The following is an 18653-nucleotide window of genomic DNA, read 5'->3' on the forward strand; positions in this document are numbered from 1 at the left end:
TCGCTTCTGCTAGTTTCAAAGAGCAAGGAATGAAGGAAACAGGAAACCCTTGCGTAATTATCTGTTTCTTTTTCAAAAGCTTGAATTTTGTATGTGGAAGAGCAGCAAAAAATTTTGAATTTTGTATGTGGAAGAGCAGAAAGCAACAAGCAGTAGAGCACGAAAAGAGAATGGTAGTGGAGAGGATAGGGCTTCTAAAAGATTCAAACTTCCATACTTTTAAACAAAATAATCTCAGCTCTGCGAGCAAACTCTAAGCCGCATGTGATGTAACAACCCGAGACATCACCTAAAATAATTAGATAGAAGATATTTTTTGAGTTCCTCAGTTCTACATAAATAACTAAGATCTTGTCAACAAATAAATGATGCAGGACCAAAATTACTAAATATACATTCACACCGATTCTTACGTAGTTTTTCTTTTTAAGTCTTAATATTCCAAATATAAAGATCAAGATAACCAAAGCCCATACCTTATTACAGAAAACTATAACTTCAGATTTATGTTGAGAAAAAGAAAATAAAAACCCATATACCAAGGGTACATTTGGTATGGCTTTTATTTTTAGTTTTGAAATTATAAAAATTAAAAAAATAATACAATTTTTTCACTTATTATTTTTAAATATTATTTTTATTATTGAAAAAAATATTTTTTAAAAAAAATATTATTTTCAAAAATAAAATATTCATAAGCCCTACCATCTCTGCCACCTTTGTTATATTGTTCTTATTATTATAGCCCTAGTTACACCATTATTACTATTGTCACCACCATCATCGTCCATGTCACCACCATCATCGTCCAGATAGTGTCCCCACCATCCTTATTGCCATCTTCATGTTACTAGCACCCTCACTGCCACCATTGTCGTTATCCCTTTACCACCATTATAATTGTATAGGATACTATATTTATAATTTTTAAAATAATTATCTATATCAATTATATTTATATTTTTAAAAATTTAAAAATAAAATAGAAATTTTTTATTTTCCTTTTTTATTTTCCTATTTTTAAAAATAATAAAAAGACCTTGGTAGGAAATGGCATCTAGAACAAATTCCCACGGAACCGATTTTCAGAGGCCTACAAGCCCCATTGCTTCGATTGAAAACGAAAGACATAACATAAAGATCTAAAAAATTCTATAAACTAAGAAACTCCATGCCCTAGAGAGAGAGAGCCCAACCATGTTCCCCTGCATCGCTGACCTTGCGCTTGATAAACTTCCGAGCATCCCGACCGATGATGAAATCCAGCACTCCCCTACCGATTTGGTGGAAGAGCGCATCAGCTCAGCCCCCAAACCAACCACCGATCCTCTCCCTTTCCATCCCCAACATAATCAGAGATCGATTTCCCCAAATCCCTGTGCTTTCTCCGCTCCAATGGCGATCCTAGGATCCAAAAAAGAACAGCTTGGCGAGAAAAATGGCGTCTTTCTTTCCGTAAAGCTAGCATCTTGGACAAAGAAGGAGAGGAAGGAATCAGAAGAGAGTTGACAGAAGTCCGTCGACCTCGAGCTCCGTAATGGAATCGATGGATCGAGAGAGAGAGAGAGACAGTGTGTGCGTGTTGAGGAGGGCCTGCCGGTAACAACATTTGAAACTGTACGAATTATTTAGTTTAGAGTGGTCTTGGTTGCATAAAAGGATTTTTTGTGTGCATCCCATACATGGAGGCTCTTGAAGGTGCTTGACTTCTGTTGGTCGATCTCATATGTCTGATCTACCGTGTTTAATCCATTGAAACTTCAGTCGCTACATTTTAATTGAACATTCTGTTTGCATTACTTTTTTTAAAAAAAAATGAAAATAGAAAAATAAATTGGCTAAAGAAGTGATGATAGCAATGCAGGCAATGAAGATGCCGGTAGTGTTGGTTGTAGTATAATGAAAGCGGTGACAATGGCTATAGAAGTAGTAGCGGTGATAGGAGTACTTACGATATAGTAGAGACAACAATGATGGTGACGGTAATGTTGTGAAGATGAGAGTGATGATGGTGGTAGCAATGGTACCGAGTTTGTGGTAGAGGCCATTATAACGGTGATGATGGTATTTCAATATCAATAATTTTGTAATATGGATATTGACAAGATTTCAAAATAAAATTTTCTCATTTTCATTTTTTATAAAAAAATATAAAATAAAAATAATAGTATCATACATTTCTATTTAATTTTAATTTTTTAAAATAAAAAATAAGAAATAAAATAACACCAAACAATAAATTATATACATATATATATATTATTATTTGCTTACCGCCTTGTATTTAAGATGATATTGTTTATCAAAGAGTAATAATAGCAAAGTGATATATTAGATTTGTGATTTTCAAGTACTCTTGTGCATTCAAATTCTTATGGTTTTAACAAAAAATCTATAACCTTCGGTAAGCACCGAATACATGACGTCTACTTATCGCAAGCAGTCGCTACATTCTTGTGCATTTATAGTGCAAGCAATTTATATATTGCACCCATTTTTTATTTAGACTAATTTGAGCATATTGCTTTAAGATTTTCTTGATAGGGCATTTGGCAGCATCAATATATACGGTAGTGTTCGTAAGAAAGTCAAAAACGTCAACTGCATGTGCATAATACACATTTACATTCAATTTCTTAACAAATGCATGAAAATTTATATGAGTGCATGACACATAGGATAGATTATTATTCCATCCATTGGTTTATCATATCACACCCAATGAAAATTCTCTCTCAAATGTCGTCCATCAACGATGGTCTGAAATATGCAAAACTCAAATTAGCCTTTGCATAGAGCTTCTATTTATTCGCTTAAAATTTTGTCTTATTAACACAATATTGGAGGTTACTCCATTTGATCCAACTTGGCTTTCTTCTACCAAGTAGTTGTCTAATTAGCTACAACTCAACTCACTTATAGGGTGAGTTACAATGCAACCTAACACCATTGTTTGGAAGCTTGTGAGTTATAGGTTGAGCTGCAGCCTATCTGTACATTAGCTTGCAACTTAATCTATGTCTAAAATAGTAGTAGGTCGAACTACAACAACTCAAGGGATAAAAAATGGCATTTGATGTGGTTCATCTCATTTCTTCTAACCCTCTCTTGTTCACAAGTGAAATTTTGAGGACCCTCGTTCGAGAGAAGGCCACATTAGAGATGTTCTTGGCAAACCTCATCTGTATGCTGGAGACAATCTCGACATCCCTCATCTCTATGATAGAGCCGATCTAAATAGCTCTTGTAGCCCTCTGGCCATGGTTTGTCAAATTGGTACCAAGGGGTGTACCAGTTGATGACGTTTTGGTATAGTACAGACCTATATCATGTCGATTCGATATGTACTGAACTAGGAGAGGGAGAGAGAGTTAGAGAGAGACAGAAAGAGAGGCCCATAGGGATGGGGAGAGGGAGGACTAGGAGGGAGAGAGAAGGGCGATTGAAGGGGTCAACAGTTGCTAGAGAGGGGAGGAGTGGGAGAAGAAAAGGGAGGGAGAGATGAGAGAGAGAGAAAGAGAGAGAGAGAGAGAGTGAAGGGCAGTCCACAATTACCCCAAAGAGCGAAGAGGAAGAAGAAGATGGAAGAAGGAATGGAGGGAGAGAGGATAGAATGACAATTGAAGGGGGTTGATAGTTGCCGAAGAGTGGGGAAGGGGGGGAGCATGAGGGGACCTAATATTGAGAGAGAGTCAGAGCTAGGGTTCCGAAAGATCTTTGAGCTAAGGTGGATCACGAAAAGTCCATCGAATCTTGGAGAGAAGCGCCAAAGAATAGTTTAAGAACTAAACTGACTCGTATGACCATACCTGATGTTAGTTCAGTTCAGTACAGGCCGAACCATTCAATTTAGGTCTGTTTGGTATTTCTTGCCTTCAGCCTTTACAATGAACAAGAAAAGAAGCTCGAGGGCAAGCAAAAGGTTGCTGTCACCGTCCCTTGGTTTGACTCCTAAGAAGAGAGTAATAAAGTTGACGATGTCCACAATCCTAAAATTGGCCATGATGCCGTCCCCTCCAGATCGTTGTAATACCGCTATTGCTACCCTCTTCTCGTCCCTTGCTTCCTGCCCTAGACCTTGTCCTATAGTTGGTGCCTCCTACATCATTGCTGACCCCTTTTCCTCCCTCCCCTCAGGCATTGCCCCTCCTCCTCATCGATGGTGCCACTCTCTCCTGCCCTGACCCTACCCTTCCTTCACTTCTACCCTGAACCCCAATGCGGCGCCAACCATTTTAAAACCCCTGCAGGTGGAGACTCTAGCGGCATTGCAGTGCAACTCCGCCAATGGGGGTCAAACCACCCCTAATCGCAGGGTTTGTCCGCTCCAAATTATATTATTATAGCCTTCTCATTCTCATTATTTAAAATATCAAGCAGGGCATGTTATGGCCATCACACCAATCCTCTAATGCCATGTTGGCATGAAAGGCAGATTGTTTTCCCAAGTTAGTAACCCAAATTTGTCAGTTTAATAAATAATTATAATTTATAAAAAGGGTCGACATTAATTTAATTAAAGTTCAAGACCGCGCGAGGACGGAGACCTTCCTTCCCCTCTCCTAGCCTCTTCCCCCACCCCAACCAACCCTATCTCCCGAGTCGTAAATTTCGTACCACCCGGTTTTAGTAAAAGAGGTTTTTTTATAGCTAAAATCTGGAAAAAAAATTCGACATTTTTTTGTCCTCCTCCCCTCGCTTCCCGTGACATTCTCACGAAATCCCCTCTCCAGTGATGATTTCCGGCGCCGATTTCTTTGCTTTCTGATCAAATTCGTGGAGGGGTGGTTCGATTTCCTGCGGTCGTTAAGTTGGATATCGGTTTTTCTCTGTTTCGCCTTTTGTCTTGTCGCTCTCGTCCGAGTCGCTCTTCCTGTAGCTCTCCGCTGGATTTGAGTCCATTTGGGGTTTTCGATGGGTCGTGTCGGATTGGATGGGCATAAGGAATTAGGGTTTTTAGCAGCCGAAAGGGAGTTTTTCTAATTGTTTTTGGTAATTGACTCTGTGGCGAATGTGATCTGTTCTCATCTGTTTTTCTCTCTCCCAAAAAAAACTCATTTTGCAACTGATCTTCCTCATTTATGATTTTCCCATCATTCTTTAGCTCCTATCGTTTGATAATTCTTCACAATGAAGCTCCTGGTGCATGTTATTGAAGCCCGTAACCTCCAGGCGTTGGGTCTCAATGGCCTGAGTGATGCCTATGTAAAATTACAGATCGGAAAACAACGGGCAAAAACTAAGGTGGTCAAGAAGAACTTGAACCCTGTATGGAATGAGGAGTTCAGCTTCCTAGTCGGGGACCCCAGCGAGGAGCTCACGGTCTATGTTTTGGATGAAGACAAGATCTTCAGTGATGATTTCCTGGGACAGGTCAAGGTGCCATTGTTGAAGGTCTTGGATACAGATGATCTTTCACTTGGGACGCAATGGTATCAGCTGCAGCCCAAGAACAAGAAGTCTAAGAGCAAGGACTATGGTAATATATCTCTCTTAATATCTTTTCTATATTGGTGGATTTTTATATGTGTTTTGCTTGACTTTTGTGATCTTTATTTTTTTTTATTTTAATATTCGAAATAAGTTTCCACCAATTGAGCTTCATAATAGTTTCCCTTGATTACAGTTTTAGTGAATATTGAGCAATCTATCTATGTGGCATTTTGCTATCTATGTGCTGCATTTGAATATGTTTGTCTCCTAGTTGAAATTTAGGATTCTGTTTCATGATTCACGGTTTCCAAGTGATCCAGGATACAAAGGGTAGGCTAGCAGCCATTTTGATCCAACTATTTGTTCATTGTGTTAAATTTATCTAATGATCTGATACGCTAGTCACGATTAAAATAGTAAATAGATGTAACATTGTCATGTGCTGTAAATGTCTAAGTATGAAGAAGAAATTAATGGAGACTTCAGATGGAAAGAATGCTGTGACTGTGTGGTTAAAGGGTCAAGTTTCTTCTCTTCTTCTCTCGTAATTGTATTCTTTTGGTTTTGTCCTGCAGGAGATATTCGTCTCACTGTAACTTTGTCTCAGAAAAACACTGATGAAATACCCATAGTCACTCATTCATTTTTTGTTGATCATTCATCAAACTCTGATAAATCATTCGAATTAACAAGAGGACCAACCCCACTATGTTCTAATAGAATCTTGGAAAGATATGCTGTACCAGTGATTGACAAAACGGAACCTGTCAAGGGAGACAAGTTGAATGCACCGACATTTGTTGATCGTCTGTTTCATATTTTTGCCGGGAAAAATGCAGAGGCTGCATTGCCTTCTAGCAGGAATCTTGACTGCCCAGAAGACCTACAAGAAGCATTTGCAAGCCCTGAGACTTCTGAAAGACAAACTAATGATACATGCTCTAATATCACATTTGATGAACTACTGAAAACAATTGAATCGAAGGATCAAGGAAGCGAAATGCCTGGAAATCTACGAGGAGGAGTACTTCTTGACCAATCTTATGTTGTTGCACCTCGTGATCTGAACTCTCTTCTCTTGTCACCAAGTTCAAATTTCTTGCAATCACTTGCTGAGCTTCAAGGAACTACAAGTCTGCAAACTGAACCTTGGAGACTTGAAAATGGTGGAGAGAGCTTGAAAAGAGTGATTACCTACACAAAAGCTGCGACCAAATTAGTAAAAGCTGTGAAAGCCACAGAGGAGCAGACTTATCTGAAGGCTGATGGAAAAAATTATGCTGTTTTAACAAATGTGAGTACTCCTGATGTTCCTTTCGGTAATTGTTTCCGGACAGAGGTTCTTTTCTGCATAATGCCTGGGCCTGATTTGCCATCTGAAGACCAATCTTCACGTCTGCTAATTTCCTGGCGCATGAATTTCCTCCAGAGTACTATAATGAAAGGTATGATCGAAAATGGAGCAAAGCAAGGCTTAAAGGATAGCTTTGCACAGTTTGCTGATTTGCTTTCGCAGAATATAAAACCACTTGATCAAGAAGACACTGGGCACAACAAAGACCAGATCTTAGCTTCTTTGCAAAATGAGCAGGAGTCAGACTGGAAGCTGGCATTTAGATTCTTTGGAAATTTTACTGTTATATCATCAGTTTTTGTGGCCTTCTATGTTCTTGTACACATCTTGCTTGCAAGCCCTAGTATAGTTCAGGGGCTCGAGTTTCGTGGCCTAGATCTGCCTGACTCAATTGGGGAAGTTGTGGTTTGTGGTGTTTTGGTTCTTCAAGGACAGCGTGTTCTTGATATGATAGGACGCTTCTTGCAGGCCCGGAAGCAGAGAGGTAAGACTTGATTTCCCTGGACCATATCTTATATTTCAATCAACTTTTTCTTTTAAAATTCTATCAGTATGAAGAGTTTTTTTTTCCCATTACTAAGAGATATTGTAGTTTCTCATAATATTAGTGCAGTTCTAATATTGAATTTTATGTGATTCAGAAGGTGTTCGTAACCTTTAGTTATTTGATATGTAAGGTTAGTACTAATATAGTATTATATTTATAGCAAAGCGTAAGACATCCTCCTTCTTTGTTGTTTTCAAGCCATTTGTATATTGTTCAGAGGTAATGATGCTATATTCAAGGGGTAGTATCACTTGCTGGAACTTTTTGCTATCCTTGAAAATTCATGCCTCTATCATTTTGCTTGACTTGCTGAACTTAAAACATCCGAAACAGGTTGACGAGTTAAGTCTTCTATCGTCCTTACAAGGAAAACCATAATATGATACATAATATGCATATATCCTTAGTTCTAAAGCTTAGATACTTCCCTAGAGGAGACATGCTGGTGTCTAATATGTATCAGATGCAAATAGTTCTCAGTATACAGTACAGCACTTGTTAAATATTTTCGTACAGACTCAATTATTTAATAAAAATATTGTGGTATCTAATTACTTTACCTGATTTCTTCTTGCATTGTTAGATGTTTGTTATATAATTAACTATGTAAATGATTTTTTTTTAATTTCCATGCAATGACCATTTTCTTGACAATTTTTTCTGGATTTGCCGATACCAACATGTCCATTATGTGTTATACATGTAATTTGTATCCATATACATGCTTCATAAATTGTAAGACTTCATTTATATTGGTACCTTTATCAATTTCAACTTCGACTTATGGTGAATAAAGAATTAAGTTTTCCTGCTTATAGCAACTGCACTCTGTCTTAGGCTGGAAACCATCAGTCTTAGTTCCCTTGTTTTAGCTTGCCAGTAACATATCTTATTCTTTTTTCAGTTAGTTGGAGACTATCCACATGCTGTAGAAAGTAACTTATTTTCCTTAATGCAGGCAGTGATCATGGAGTCAAAGCACAAGGGGATGGATGGTTGCTAACTATTGCCTTAATTGAGGGCAGTAATTTAGCAGCAGTGGATTCAACTGGTTATTCTGATCCCTATGTGGTTTTCACATGCAATGGTAAAACTAGAACCAGTTCAATAAAATTCCAAACTCTGGAGCCTCAATGGAATGGTAATTAAAGATATCTCTAATTCTTGAAATTCTTTAATATTCTGCATAGATTACTACTTTATATTACTAAATTGAACCACCACCATATTTGCATTTTTCAGTTTCCAGCCTAGAATTTTCTTAAATAACGGACTGTTGAGACTTGCTAACTTTATGTTTGATGGACCAGTAACCAGTGAGGATGCCAGCTAGTGTAGTTGGCTGGTAAAGTCATTGGGGGTTGGTATGCATGACATGGGTTCAAGTCCTGGAATCACCTGATTTTCGGTGAGGTTTCCTTCTACAAAATTTTAGATGGTCATCAGTTAGGGAGAACAAAAGACATATGCAGACTTAAAAAGTATTGATAATACAGGTGAGAGTGTTCAAATTATTAAAGCAATTTATTATATTAACAGTATAATAAAGATTTGGACTACCCAATTTACATTAACTCCTTGAAAAGAGGATTTTAATGGTTCAAAATCAATGGACTATCAAAATTCAAGATCCAAACTTAGAAACCAAAGTTGATGTGTTTTGATGGTCTCTAACTTAATTATCAAGTAGGTGTCAAAATGAAAGATTTTAATAATATGATACTATATTTTACTATATTTTGATGATCGAAACATAATGAATTTAAATCCATCCACCCATGTTTTAAGATGTATGGATCATGATCCATAAATTGGATTTTCAATTTATGTACCTCATTATGTATTTTATCACACGCTATAATTGATATTCTTCATTTTTGTACCAACTTGGTACAAGATTAGAATTTAGAAATCATAAAAGTATTTGAATCCTGGTTTTGAGCATCTTTTTTATCAATGTTTGGATCTTCGTTTTGGATGGTCATTAACTCATTTAGCAAGAAGTTAACTTAGAGTGTGTGGTCCAACTCTAATATAAATTACTTATATATTAAAATGATATATGGCATTGTAATAAATTTTTATGTTTTCACATATAATAATTATCTTATAATTTGTACACTACAATATTAGGTGCATCCTAATAATATGACTTTATTGTAGGAATAATATACTGCATAAACTGTTGGTCAGCTGTGTCAGAATAACTAAACAGTTTACTGAACCAAAAGAGTGTAGCAAGGTCATTTCCAAGGTAATCACAGCTCTTTCTATCCTAAACAACCAAATATAGAAATTAAGCTAGTCAGTTGTAGGTGATGAAGACAATAGTTCCTGCAACTGTAACTGCTAGCAAATTAAACAGAAAGTTGTTAATTGAATTGTTGCATTATTAGTTGCACCTGCAACTTAAATTGGAAGCAAGTGGAACTATAGGCAATTAAACAGTCCTATAATAGTTCAAGAACATTTTTGACTCTCTTCCAGTCTGATGCGTTGTTCATTTATAAATTGGTGTCAAACTATATAACTTACTGACCTGCACTATAATATATGATCAATATACAGAGATAACACATTGACTGAAACCTTGTGTGAATGAAATAACAATATATGAGAGGTAGGATACTATTATCTCTAATCTATAAGTTTTCCATTCACTAATTCATTTTCTGTTGATTTTTACAGAAATCTTTGAATTTGATGCCATGCATGATCCTCCATCAATGATGGATGTGGATGTGTATGATTTTGATGGGCCTTTTGACGAAGCTACATCTCTTGGTCATGCTGAAGTCAACTTTGTGAAATCTAATTTGTCAGAACTAGCAGATTTTTGGATTCCTCTTCAAGGGAAGTTAGCTCAGGCATGCCAGTCTAAGTTGCACTTGAGGATTTTTCTGAACAACACACGGGGCACTGATATTGTGACAGAGTATCTAACAAAAATGGAGAAAGAAGTTGGAAAGAAGGTGGGTACTTATCTCTTATTTGGCATCTCTCATAACTCAGTGTGAAACTGTAGCTTATACATTCCTATTTTAACTAAGTTCGGGACAAATCTATGTGTAGATAAATTTGAGGTCTCCTCAGACAAATTTTGCATTTCAGAAGCTTTTCGGTCTGCCACCAGAAGAATTTCTCATCAATGATTTTACCTGTCACTTGAAGCGCAAGATGCCCATGCAGGTACTTATTTACTTCCATTATGTTGTACTCTATTGGAATCCTCAGTTTGCCCCCATACTTCACAATGCTGTCTGAAAAATTTGTTCTCCTCAATCATTTCACATAGGATGGCAATAATATATTTGGTCTGCTTGTTAGCTACTCAGTCGTCATCACTGTTACAGTCATATAGTGGGCCAGTCAGCTTACTTCAGCAATCGGCAGCTCACCATGCCAACTTGCAGTTTTTAAATTTTTGACGACTCGGGCAATTTAGACAATAGTTTCTTGGCATATTTATGGTCTGAATGTCGAGGTAGTGATTAAAGAAAATGGTAGCCTTCAAATGTTTGACATTGTCCAATCAGGTTCAATAATGATATGATCCAATTACATCTATTGGTTGATTAATGGAATAATGTGAATGCAATTTTGATGGCCTTTTATAAACTGAGTCATGTTATAAATTTTGTATAGTTCGTCAGACTATATGACCCATGCCTTATTGAAAGTATATAATGTTCATATGATATAAGGATCAGCATACATGCCAACTGAAAAAAATTACTGGTTTTTTTTACTTTTTCCTTGCAGGGCCGCCTCTTTCTATCTCCAAGAATAATTGGGTTTTATGCAAACTTGTTTGGACACAAAACAAAGTTTTTCTTTCTTTGGGAAGATATTGAGGACATCCAGGTGATTCCTCCAACTCTGGCATCAATGGCTAGCCCATCTCTTTTGATTATTCTCCGCAGGGGAAAAGGTATGGATGCAAAGCATGGCGCAAAGACTGTTGATCAGGATGGGAGACTTAGGTTTCATTTCCAGTCATTTGTATCATTCAATGTAGCCAACAGGTAATACTCTTCACTTATTTCCTTGTACAATATTTTGAATCTTATGTAAGGCATACATTCAAGTTAAAGAAAATTTGTTTCCTTTTTTACTCTTATCAGTTTGTTTTCTGCATGGGTTGATGATACATTAGTTCCTTATTCTATTTAATTTTTGTACTGCCCTTGCTATTAGTGGTTTATAAACCTACACAACATGCTCATACATTGTTTTTCTAGTCCTTTGGATTAAGAAAGTGCTGTTTTTTGGTTTAATGCCTACCAGGGTTTTCATGTATTCAGATCTGGATTTTAGGTTTTTTAAGTTGCATGTCTGATTCTCCAATACTTCACCTCTTGATAAAGAGAATATATGTAATTTTAATGCCTAACAGGACAATCATGGCATTATGGAAGGCTAGGTCCTTGAGCCCTGAACAAATAGTGCAGATAGTTGAAGAAGAATCTGAAGCAACCCTCCATAGTGAGGAGAGTGGATCTTTCTTAGGGATAGAGGATGCCAACATGTCAGAAGTTTTCTCATCTACCATTTCAATTGATGTGAGTTTTCCTCCTTTTTTTTGCCCTTTCTCCACGTATATATATGATATGTGTGTATTCTCAAATTGAGCTTGCCTGGGGATCACCAAAATGACAAGGGAACTGCGACCATTGATGTGTCATCAGATGAACTCATTGATGGAGGTATTTGAAGGAACTTCATTGGAGCGAAGGGTAATGGAGAAAGTTGGTTGTGTCAACTACTCTATATCAGCGTGGGAACCAGTTAAGCCTGACATTTACCAAAGGCAAGTTCATTACAAATTTGACAAGAGTTTATCTCGTTATGGAGGTGAAGTAACTAGCACGCAGCAAAAATGTCCCTTGGCTGATAAAAATGGATGGATTATTGAAGAAGTGATGACACTCCAAGGGGTTCTGCTTGGTGACTACTTTAATGTAAGAACGTCTTTTTCAAACTAATGTTTTCGCTGTGGCTTTAAGTGTATGGAAGTACTGTATATAGATTGTACAGATTCTCAATAGTGGCTTTTCTGAGATTTTTGTCCAATCATGTGCTCTTTTTTCTCGTGCAGCTTCACTTGAGGTACCAAATGGAGGATCTTGCCCCTAAACTGAAGGCCTGCAATGTTCAGGTATCCTTGGGGATTGCTTGGTTGAAGAGCACTAAGCATCAGAAGAGAATAACAAAGAACGTAATGTCCAATTCATCAGCTCGACTCAAGGAGATGTTCAGTCAAGTTGAAAAGGAATTCATAGGGGGAAAGTAGAATGATTCTTTTCACTGCTACATGCAGCTATTTGTGAATAGCAGCACCACATAAAAAAGATAGTGTGAATATCAGCTTGGATTCTGAGCATCAAAAAACAGATGATCCGTATTCAGAAGTTTGATTATTTTGGTTGGAACGAAACAACTTCAAAGGTTCGGCTGCGAGCCTGAGAATTGGTTCTGAGCTCTAGATTTTGATTCTTGCTCATTCAGGCATCAAATAAAAGAGTACCAAGAGTTTTCATTATGGATTCTTCTGGATATCGTATGATGGATCATCGGCGGCTTTCTCCATTCTCCTGTCAATTAGGGAGCTTTGGTAAGAGAGGGGCGTGCCGCGCTGGTGAAGCATGATGAAATTCTTGGGGGCATCAGGGTCTGAAGTGGTAATGACTTGGAAACTAGCTGGCCAGTGATATTTCTTGCTAACATGAGTAGCAAAATTATTGAAAGGAATATTGGTTTCATCCTGCCTGTACACCTATAGTCCAATCACAAGGTAAAAACATGATAAATGATTCTTTTCTGCAAGTAAAAAGGTTTTGATGATCTTTTTTCTTTCCTGGTCCACATACCAAGTATGTAGAGGGAGGTAAAAAAATTTGTATTCAGAATTTATCTTAGATGAACATGTTTTTCCTAATTTTTAACAGTGGGCACTGTTGTTAAGCCCCTAATTTTCTTCCTGAAGGTAGGCTGAACAAAAGGAGGGTCTTCTTAGCCTCTTAAATGCAGAGCAATTCTTAATGCATCCACATTTTGACAACTGAAGCCTTTTCAGGGGTCTCATATTTGGCCTATTAGAGGATTTATCCAAGTAATCATCACAAGTCGTTCCATCTTTTCTTTAAAAAGCTAACTTCGATCTATAGGAGGGCCAGGATGCCATAGCCTCCAATTTGTCATCCAGGATACTAGGATACTAAAGCCCATATCCTTGATTTGACCGTCAATTCACTTCCCGAGAGATTAAACGGAAAATAAGCATTTTCCGACATTCTGGTTTCTCCGTGGTCATCCGCAAATAGAATGCCAGTAAAAGAGATGCTCTTTCTCGGTAATAATCTTAAAGTCCTTGCATTTAACTAGCCGAACACCCTCTAGCTTTCTTCTCGGCGATAGGCACTCCACCTCCAGGTCCGAGGCGGCTTTCACCACCACCTTCCGGCGGTCCGCATCCCCGACCCTCAACCCCACCGGCGCCCTCACCGTAATGTCCAGCCGCACGCTCCGTGTCCTGGTCCCGCTGCAGCATCGCCGCTACCCCAGCTTCCAGCTTCTCCCGCCCCTTCAGCGACACTGTCATCATCGCCAAGCTATGCGCCTCCTGGTAGAACACCGGCGGCTGCCCCGAGCATAACTTCACCCTGTGGTACGCCACCACGGCCCACCCTCCCTCCTTGTACTCTACACCGACTTCTTGTTGGGGTTCTCGGCCCGCACTATGGCGACCGCCAGCTCCGCTGCGACGCTCCTGTTGAAATCACCACTTGTCCTAAAAGCTTAAGGTCATAGGACGAGGTAGATTTATTTATATACTCATATTTTCTTACACTCCCCCTCACATATGGGCAAGACTTTTTTTTTAATGGGCGAGCCCAACATTTGATTTTTTTTTAATAATGAGGTTAAAGAGTGCGGAGACAGGATTCGAACTCAGGACCTCTGCTCTGATATCATCATGTTAAAATCATCATTTGTCCTAAAAGCTTAAACTAATAGGATGAGGTAGTTTTATTTATATATTTATATTGTCTTACAGCTCCGTCCTTGGGATCGATGTCGAGGGCGGCTACGTACGCCAAAGCGCTCGACCTCGTAGGTGGGTTGATGATGTGGTAGATGCAGAGGAAGGAGGCGACGGAGATGAGGAGGAAGAGGTTGCAGAAGCAATAGAGGCGGCGGCGGTGGCCACAGCCCATGGAGCGGTGGCTGCAGGGATGGTAGTAGCTAGGGGGTGTAGGACAGCGGGCGAGGGACGCCCATGCTGGGTGGAGGGGAGACCTTGGAGAAGGAGGAGGTTGTGAAGGTGGTGGCCTCTCCCTGTTTGGTTCGCGGAAAGTATTTTCCCTCCTAAGAATATGATTCCTGGGAATCAGATTCCTAGGAAAAGGATACATAGGAAAGTACCCATTTCATTACTTTCCCGTTGACCACACTTTCCCCCCTCTTTTTCCTGCGTACACCATTAGAGAAAGGTGTACGTGTTCGGTTTGACGTCGGGTGGCTGGCTGGAAGGGATCAAGGGATGCAGTGGTTTTGGGCAGCCTTGAACAAGAGAAAATGGCCTTGCTCTTGCCTCTTGGCAAGCAGGCCAAGCATTGAGCTAGTTGTGGGCATTTGCAAATACAAAGTTGTAATTGGGCACAGCAGTGTAAACTTCGTAGGGGTACCATACCAGCTCTCAAAAGTCTTCACCAGCTACACTAGTTAACATTAACAGACAGCAAGTTTCTGTGCTAACTGAACTTCTTGGCATCTCTTTTCATTTGACAAAAATATAGGATTAAGCTTAGGTATGGCATCCCGGCCGCAACTGCAATGTCCCTGCAGTAGAAGCAGGGATGGCAATCTATAGTCCGGACCTGATCGATTAGTTGTCTAGGCTCATCTGAAATGAATAGACGAGTTAAAGATTTTTTATAACTTAGTCAAGTATGGAATATTTGACTGGGACTTGCTTGATTATAACTTCCTGAGTTAAACAAATCTTAAAATTTACTACAAGATCCAGCATGTCAGCGCATGCTGTCATATACCATCTCCGAATTGATACATAATACAGAGGGCATACTGAATGTTAGTATGCTGAACCAACTCTTGTACCAGATATTACCGATATTGTACGGAAATATGAAACCGAAATAGGTGAATCTTGATTTATTCCTACATCTCTAATAACGATAGCAGAGTAAAGGTTTGTTTCGCATTATTCTAAAAGTTATTATTATGTATAAATCTCTTACTATGGACAAATTGCAAACTCCAAATCTTCTCCCGTAAAAATTTCTATGCATACATACCAGAAATATACCATCACCATATAGGGCTGAAAGCGAGTCGGATTGTATCCAACAGTATCCATTTCCTTATCCGATTTTTGTCAGATTCAGATACTATTTTTTTTTTATCCGATCGGATCCAGACAGTCAGTTCAAAAATCTCCCGGATATGGATGCTGATACATCTGATTTTTCCAAATTCAGATCCAGATCCAAATATCCGTATAACAAGAATAAGTAAAAAGAAGATGTTTAAGTTAAGTTAAAACAGAAAACTAATTAAGTAATTATCCAAACCTAAACTAAAAGAAACCTAGATATCAAATGACTGTCACTTAAGATAGTAACTCAAATACGAAATACTTGATTTAAATAAAATCCTTCGAATCACTCTGCACGTCTTAAAGGCTCAAACCTCTCATTCGTTTGTTTCATCCTTCTTTCTTCTTTGTCATTTTCAAACAACTAGAATTTCTAAAGTCCTATCCACTTCTTAGTTTTCACCCGACAATTATAACCAGTGATAGCTGTGAGACTTTTGGAGGTGCTATAGATCTCATCTACTTTAATGATGAACACTCTTAGGCTGGGTAGGAGCTATGCCCGATAAATATTGCGGGCCAAAGCAGTGATGACGTAAAAGGCTGGGTCTATGCCCAATCACTGCTGTGGCCCGCAATATTCATCGGGCATAGCTCCTACCCAGCCCATGCCGCTGCCAGTTCAATTTCCGACGCCAAGGTTGTCTTTGATCACAATCCTACAAAGGGAAGTAGGGAGGGTAGACACATTCAATATTTGAAATTATCAAATGTGGTATTCACTTACACATCAAGAAAATCAGCTTAAATCTTTCATTACTCAAAACCAGCTTATGATCAGTATTGCAGCGACCAGAAATGTTTCGCATATGATGCAGCCTATATATCAACCAAATAAAAAAAAAATCAATCAGCACTTTTGAGTTCAAAATCGACGTATCATCCGAATTTCAAAGGTCTGACAAGTGACAACTCAATTGAACCTTAGAGACATCATCCAACCCAGACCAAAATACAAAGCAATTTCACATGCAAGCCTCCCACTCAAACCAGAGCTCGAACCAGATTCCTCGTAGGTCTGGTACATGTCTATTAAGTGGCTAGAGTAGGCCCAAATCCAAATCCTAAACACGATACGAGATTCAGATAAACATGCACCCAAATCCAAGAATTAATCTTGATTAACAAAATCCCAACAAGATGACAAGAACCAAATAAATATTCAAATTTAGAGAAAAAAGGGCATTTTTAGTTCCTCACAGAAAGTTTAACCGTACACACAAAAGTCGTCATATATTTACAAGGAATAAAACTACAATAGGAAAAAAAAATCTAAAAAAAGATACCGCGTATCATCACCAAAAGTGTACACACAACAGTCGTCATATATTTACAAGAATTACGACCACAAAAAAAAAAAGAAATCTGAAAAAAAGATACCGGGTATCATCACCGAATCAAACACTACTGAGAACCCTCTGCGCAGTGGCAAGCGCCGTAATTACTACTAATACCAGAGCGAAGAAGAGGCGGCGGCGGCGGGGGGGACGGTGGCTCGTCGGTCGGAAGGAAGTGGGACCGGCAGAGGGGACACGTGGCGTGATGGTAGTCGAGCCAGCGCTCGAGGCAGGCCTTGTGGAAGAGGTGGCCGCAGGAGAGGCGGTTCACCACCGACTCCGGCTCGAACCGGGTTAGGCAAACCCGGCAGTCGACCACCTGCTGGCGCCGCCGCTCGAAGGCCGACCCGAACCGGATGGGCTTGAACCGGCTCCGGAAGCGGTCGGTGAGGGTGGGCTCCGGAGGCCTATCGGAAGCGGAGACCAAACCGGTCGGGTCCGGAGCCCGGGGGAAGGGGCGGAAGCCGAGGACGTGCAGGACGAAGCGGACGATCTCCTTGAGGACGGAGACGATGAGGGCGGTGTTCACCAGGAGGAGGGTCAGCATGCCCTCCGAGGGCGTCGGCAGGCTCGAGAGACCCATCGCCGTCGGATCAACGAGATCGAACGGCTCCGATTCTATCCAATGCCTCCTTGGACCTCGTCCAGATCCGGCCCAAGCAAGCTCAGGGATCACGAAACGATGCTTTCCCACTTCTCGATCTAAGCAGCTGCGATCTGTGAGTAAACAACAAATACCAAAAGAATTAGATCAAATAGTTCCCCTTCTTTCTATTGAAGATGGAGGTAAAAATTGGATCTTTGATTGCCAAATACATCGAGAAACTTATCAGAGCTCTCGAAATTTGAAAAAATTTGGGAATTATTGAGAAAACCAGAGAAAGAGACAGAGGATTACTCTGCTTGAAAATTTTGAGCTGAGATTTTGCTTCTTGGGTTGGCTTTGGCTTCAAGTACAGGGAAGAGAGAGAGAGAGAGAGAGAGAGAGAGAGAGAGAGAGAGAGAGAAGAAGGTGAGAGAAGAGAAGCGAGAGGGCGGAGTCACGGAATCCAATTCCCGTATGGGGATGGGAGCCTTGGTCTCACCGCCCCCTACTTAAAAAGCCGCCCTTCTTTCTTGGACCGGACTCTAACTACGGATTTAACCATAGTTAGTTCCACCACTCCCACCTGGGGTTAATTTTACTCCCACTCTCTGGCTGGCTCTATTAATGATACCTAAAACTCAATTATGTAAGATTCCTCCATCCATTAGTGCTATTGATGATATGGTTTTGCCGTTTAGGTTAGAAGATATAAAGTTACTTAGTACATCAACCTCCATTAGTGCTAATAAAATGATTTGGAATAGTCGATGACTAAATATAGAGTTACTTATTACACCCACCTCCAAATCACCCAACACTAGACCTTATGGCTGAATAATGGGTCCCATTAGAGGGTACCATTAAGGATGTGGGTGTGGGTGCGTCCAATAGATGTATTAAATGTCCTTATTGAGACTGCAAGCAGCTGCATTGATTAATAATTGAACTGGTGTTCAATATGGCTATCCATAGAAATATCATAGATTTGGCCATTGAAG

At 39.4% G+C, this 18653-nt stretch overlaps 1 protein-coding gene and 1 pseudogene across 2 annotated transcripts; one reads left to right on the top strand and one right to left on the bottom strand.

The window, feature by feature from the left end:
* Positions 1-4257: 4257 nt before the first annotated feature.
* On the top strand, positions 4258-13279 carry LOC103714699 (C2 and GRAM domain-containing protein At1g03370-like). Of its 2 annotated transcripts, none has more exons than XM_039122472.2 (9): positions 4258-5479; positions 6009-7271; positions 8293-8475; positions 10023-10306; positions 10407-10523; positions 11097-11359; positions 11731-11896; positions 12023-12295; positions 12433-13279. In XM_039122472.2, the coding sequence occupies exons 1-9, from the start codon at positions 5131-5133 to the stop codon at positions 12625-12627; spliced, it is 3093 nt and encodes a 1030-aa protein (XP_038978400.2). In that variant the 5' UTR covers positions 4258-5130; the 3' UTR covers positions 12628-13279. The 2 variants fall into 2 exon arrangements, with proteins under 2 accessions (XP_038978400.2, XP_038978401.2); XM_039122473.2 differs by having other exon boundaries at positions 4635-5479; positions 10446-10523.
* Positions 13280-16946: 3667 nt separating this feature from the next.
* On the bottom strand, positions 16947-17792 carry LOC120108765 (putative E3 ubiquitin-protein ligase XERICO; annotated as a pseudogene).
* Between the last annotated feature and the right edge of the window lie 861 nt (positions 17793-18653).

The sequence above is a fragment of the Phoenix dactylifera genome, chromosome 11, assembly GCF_051530095.1.
Source record: "Phoenix dactylifera cultivar Ajwa chromosome 11, Ajwa_hap1_PhDact_Kaust_v1.1, whole genome shotgun sequence".
In the NCBI taxonomy this organism is placed as follows: Eukaryota; Viridiplantae; Streptophyta; class Magnoliopsida; order Arecales; family Arecaceae; genus Phoenix; species Phoenix dactylifera.

Coding starts and splice junctions, on each gene's coding strand:
- LOC103714699 (XM_039122472.2), top strand. CDS start 5,131: ATGAAGCTCCTGGTGCATGTTATTGAAGCCCGTAACCTCCAGGCGTTG. Junction 11,360..11,730: donor TCATTCAATGTAGCCAACAG/GTAATACTCTTC, acceptor AATGCCTAACAG/GACAATCATGGCATTATGGA. Junction 11,897..12,022: donor CATCTACCATTTCAATTGAT/GTGAGTTTTCCT, acceptor ATGTGTCATCAG/ATGAACTCATTGATGGAGGT.